The following is a 4004-nucleotide window of genomic DNA, read 5'->3' on the forward strand; positions in this document are numbered from 1 at the left end:
TTTTAAATAATCACTATGTCACTGGCCCTCATGTGGGATCTGAACCGGGGCCCTGCTGCTCAGAACTGGCGTCCCAAGGCAGCTCTCAACCAACAGATGGCTCAGCCAAAAAAAAAAAAAAAAAAAGATAGTGTTTACATCAATTATCCCCAAACTGATCTATAGATTCAATGTAATCCCAATAAAAATCCCAGCTTTTTTTTTTTGTAGAAATCATTAAACTGATTCTAATACAGATGGAAAAGCAAAGAACTTAGAATAGCCAAAATGATTTTGAACACAAAGAGCTAATTGGAATTCTCATACTACCTGATTTCAACTTATGGTAAATCTCATGTAATCATGATAGTATAATACTGGCATAAGGAGTAGTGACCTGAGATTAATTTTTGAATGTAACTAGAATAGTATCACAAGTATGTAATAATAGAGCGTGCACTCTTAACAAGGCTGCTGGTTCGACTCCTGCATGGGATGGTGACTACGCCCACCCGCAACTAAGATTGAACACAGCACCTTGAGCTTACAGCCCAAGAGCTGCCAACGGCAGCCAGATGGCGACTGGCGCCTTCCACAAATAAGATTGAAGAAAAACAACCTGGCTGGTCCCCTTCCCCAATTCCCCAACACTGTTCCCCTCCCCCAATTCCCCAATTTAAAAAACAAACAAAAAATATGTAATAAAAGCTCATATTTTAAAATGTATTTCACCACGTGTAACATGAGGCTGAATGAAAGAATTTACCTGTCCACTTCTTATGATAGAAGGAGGGATTGAGAAGAAGTACCCAGCTTTTACTCCTTCCATGGCTACCGATGGCCGACCGTCAAATGCATGTAGCAGCACTTTGTCAGCACCTCTCAAAAATAAAAGAGAGTTCCATTTTATTTCCTTAATGAGAGCTTTTTCCATTAATCAAGTTGAACAACAAAGGTGTTGTTCAATATATGCCTATACACAATACGCATAAATGTACTGCTTCTTAAACTTTTGTCAGTTTTCTGTATGTGTATGTACTGAGTCTCAAAAAAGTCTTAATACAAAAAAAAAAAGTATATATGTGTATATACTGAGTCTCACATTATATTTCTTACTGTGGATGGCACTTTGAAAAGTTTGAAAAGTAATGCTATAAAGTATATTTTTACTTTAGAAATAAAGTTATTTGATCCAATTTTTCATTTGCTTTATCCTGGCCTGATGAATATCATAATCACACTGAAAACCTTGTAAACAGTTGGCTGACTTGCAAAATCACCTTCGTCGATTTCCACCTCTACCCCTGCCCCATTTCCCTCCCTTTAAGAAATCAAGTTAAAACATGGGTTGTTCTATGAGAATATGGACTGGAATTGCCAAACTTAAACATTAGGCACATTTGTCTCAGGAACCTAAATACCTTGCTCATTTAAGAGGTTGATGGTGGGTCTTCCAGCAGAACGTGAGTGAACATTTCTGTTTAATGACAAAAAATTCCTTTTAAGGACTTAATATGGTAACGTTATCTTTGTTCTATTAAAGTAATTCAGACAAAAAGAAATGTAGAACTCCATTTCAAAAGCATCATTATTGGGCTGGCCGAGTGGCGCGATGGTTAAGAACTGGCTTGGGATGCCAGAGGGCCCCGGTTCGGATCCCACATATGAAGGCCAGTGACACTGCCCTCCACAGCTAAGATGCTGAACAACAGCTCAACCTGGAACTGGGCTGCCCTGAGTCGCCGGCGACGGTGACGGCGTAGGCTGCAGCCCCTGTGGCAGTGGGTTGCCATGGGCTACCGTGTGTAGCCAGCAGCNAAAAAAAAAAAATCTATGACTATACCAATGCTTATACTGGAAAAAAATAGAGCCTCATTATGCTAATTAAAAGAAAAAAATAAACATTTATTGAGCATATACCATATACCAGACACGCTAAGCACTTCATATACATTATTTCATTCACTATAATATTTTAAAGTATTTTATAATTATTTTGCCTACATTATAATAAACAGTTTCAGACAGATTAATAACTTGTCCAAGTTCATACAGCTCACGGGTAGCGAGACAGGATTTGAATCCAGGTCTTTCTGACTCTAGACACTGAGCTTTTTGCTACACTGGTCTGGCTCTCATTATTATATAAATTAGGAAATGGCCCATATCAAATAATATTTCTTGGGGCACAACAACTATTTAGAAAAGACCTAAAATTAATATAACCTCTCAACCTAGCATTAAAATAGGATTTCACTGTATTTACACTGTAACGAAAACACAGTTACCTTGAAAATGGCTCAAATGAAAGATACAATCTAAATATTGTAGAAATCAGAAAATCATTTACCTGTTTTTGAGGTCCTAGGGCAGGCGAATCTGTTTCTAAGCAAATTGAAGTTAAAGGCAACTGTTTCACAAGTTTCTGCTTCTTAGAGAGAAAAGAGAAAGCTAGTAAGTTTAAAACATGAGAAATAAGGATATTAAAAAAAGGAGCATGAAAGCAATATGCCAATGCATTCTACTCTTCAAGAACTTAAAATTCATGCTTTCATATTCAATTCATAAATGTTCACTATGTTCTCATCATTCTATTTCTAACAGATTTAAACAGAAACATTCATTACCAGAAATTATCCCCAAACTCCAGGGACCCAAGGCGCAATTACCAATAACACAAAACGGGGTATACACCCAGCAAGAAAGCCAAACATCTGACATCACAAGCCCAGGGAAAGATCTCAGAGACTTCTGCTATGTCTTCACCAGCCCCACACGCAGTATTTCTTTCAACCATTCACTTTAAGTCGCTCATGTTTATAAACCCAAAGTTCACATGCACATTTTAAATTTTAGATTGGGTGGTAGATGGTTTGATTTTCTTATTTATAATTTTCTGTCTGGATAAGGATTGCAATTAACTCAATGAGTTTTATACCAAGAACATAATTCTGTTGCAGCCACTGCATTTTCAAAGTAGAAAATGGGAAGGAGACATGATGCCAAGTGGAATGGTGTTCTAATAAATTATTTTAAGATTAAAATTTCAGAAATAATTATTGCTCATGCACTGCTGGTACATTACATAAAAGTTAAACTAGTACAAACTCCTTTGAAAGGGATGTGACAATTTAACCAAAAATTTTAAAATATATACCCTTTCTTCGGTGATTCCATTTATAGGGAATAGCTGTACAAGTGCACAGATGTACTCGGAGATGTACAAAGGTATTCACTGAAGCACTGGTTATAACAGTAAAAAATCAGAAACAACCTAACTTTTCCTTGAGGTAATGCTTAAATAAATTATGGTACATCCCTATTATGAGATATTATGGACTCATTTTAAAGATGAGGTAGGTCCTATTTATTGACACAAATAGATATCCATGAAGCTGGCTCAAAACAAAAAGAATAAGGTTATCTTCTTATTTTCTCTTACTCAATGTTAACCATGATTGTCTCTGAGTGATAGGATCTGAGTTGACTTGAAATTTGTTCTTTTCTGAAGTGTTACAATTTTCCATAATTTACAAATATTATCTTTAAAACTAGAAGAAAAAAGTATTTTAGCTTGAAAAAGAAACATACCACAACTAAAGATTACTACTACTAAATAAGAAATGTATCCACAAATGATAAAAGTAGGAAAAATAAAAATAATCTTGGACAATCAATTGACATTTCTAGAACACTCACCCTACAATAGCAGAATACACATTCTTTTTAAGCGTGTATGTTCTCTTCACCAAAATAGGCCATATTCTGGACCATTAAACAAACCTCAATAAATTTAAAAGAATTAAAATCATACAATGTATGTTTCCTGGACACAACAGAATTAAAGTAGAAATCAGTAATGAAAAGATATCAGGAAAATTCCTAAGTATTTGGAAACTAAACAATACACTTTTAAATAATCACTATGTCACTGGCCCTCATGTGGGATCTGAACCGGGGCCCTGCTGCTCAGAACTGGCGTCCCAAGGCAGCTCTCAACCAACAAGCCACTCAGCCGGAAAAAA

General features: G+C 36.0%; 1 protein-coding gene across 1 annotated transcript in view; it reads right to left on the bottom strand.

The window, feature by feature from the left end:
• The window catches only part of TATDN3 (TatD DNase domain containing 3), a 28337-nt gene that overhangs the window by 5710 nt on the left and 18623 nt on the right, over positions 1 to 4004 (bottom strand). The window contains exons 6-7 of the mRNA XM_019635455.1: positions 1401 to 1456; positions 695 to 858 (exon numbers count right to left, since the gene is read on the bottom strand). Of these exons, the coding sequence (XP_019491000.1) occupies positions 695 to 858; positions 1401 to 1456 (220 nt within the window). The remainder of the gene's footprint in view (positions 1 to 694; positions 859 to 1400; positions 1457 to 4004) is intronic.

This window comes from Hipposideros armiger, unplaced genomic scaffold (genome assembly GCF_001890085.2).
Source record: "Hipposideros armiger isolate ML-2016 unplaced genomic scaffold, ASM189008v1 scaffold_22, whole genome shotgun sequence".
NCBI lineage: Eukaryota > Metazoa > Chordata > Mammalia > Chiroptera > Hipposideridae > Hipposideros > Hipposideros armiger.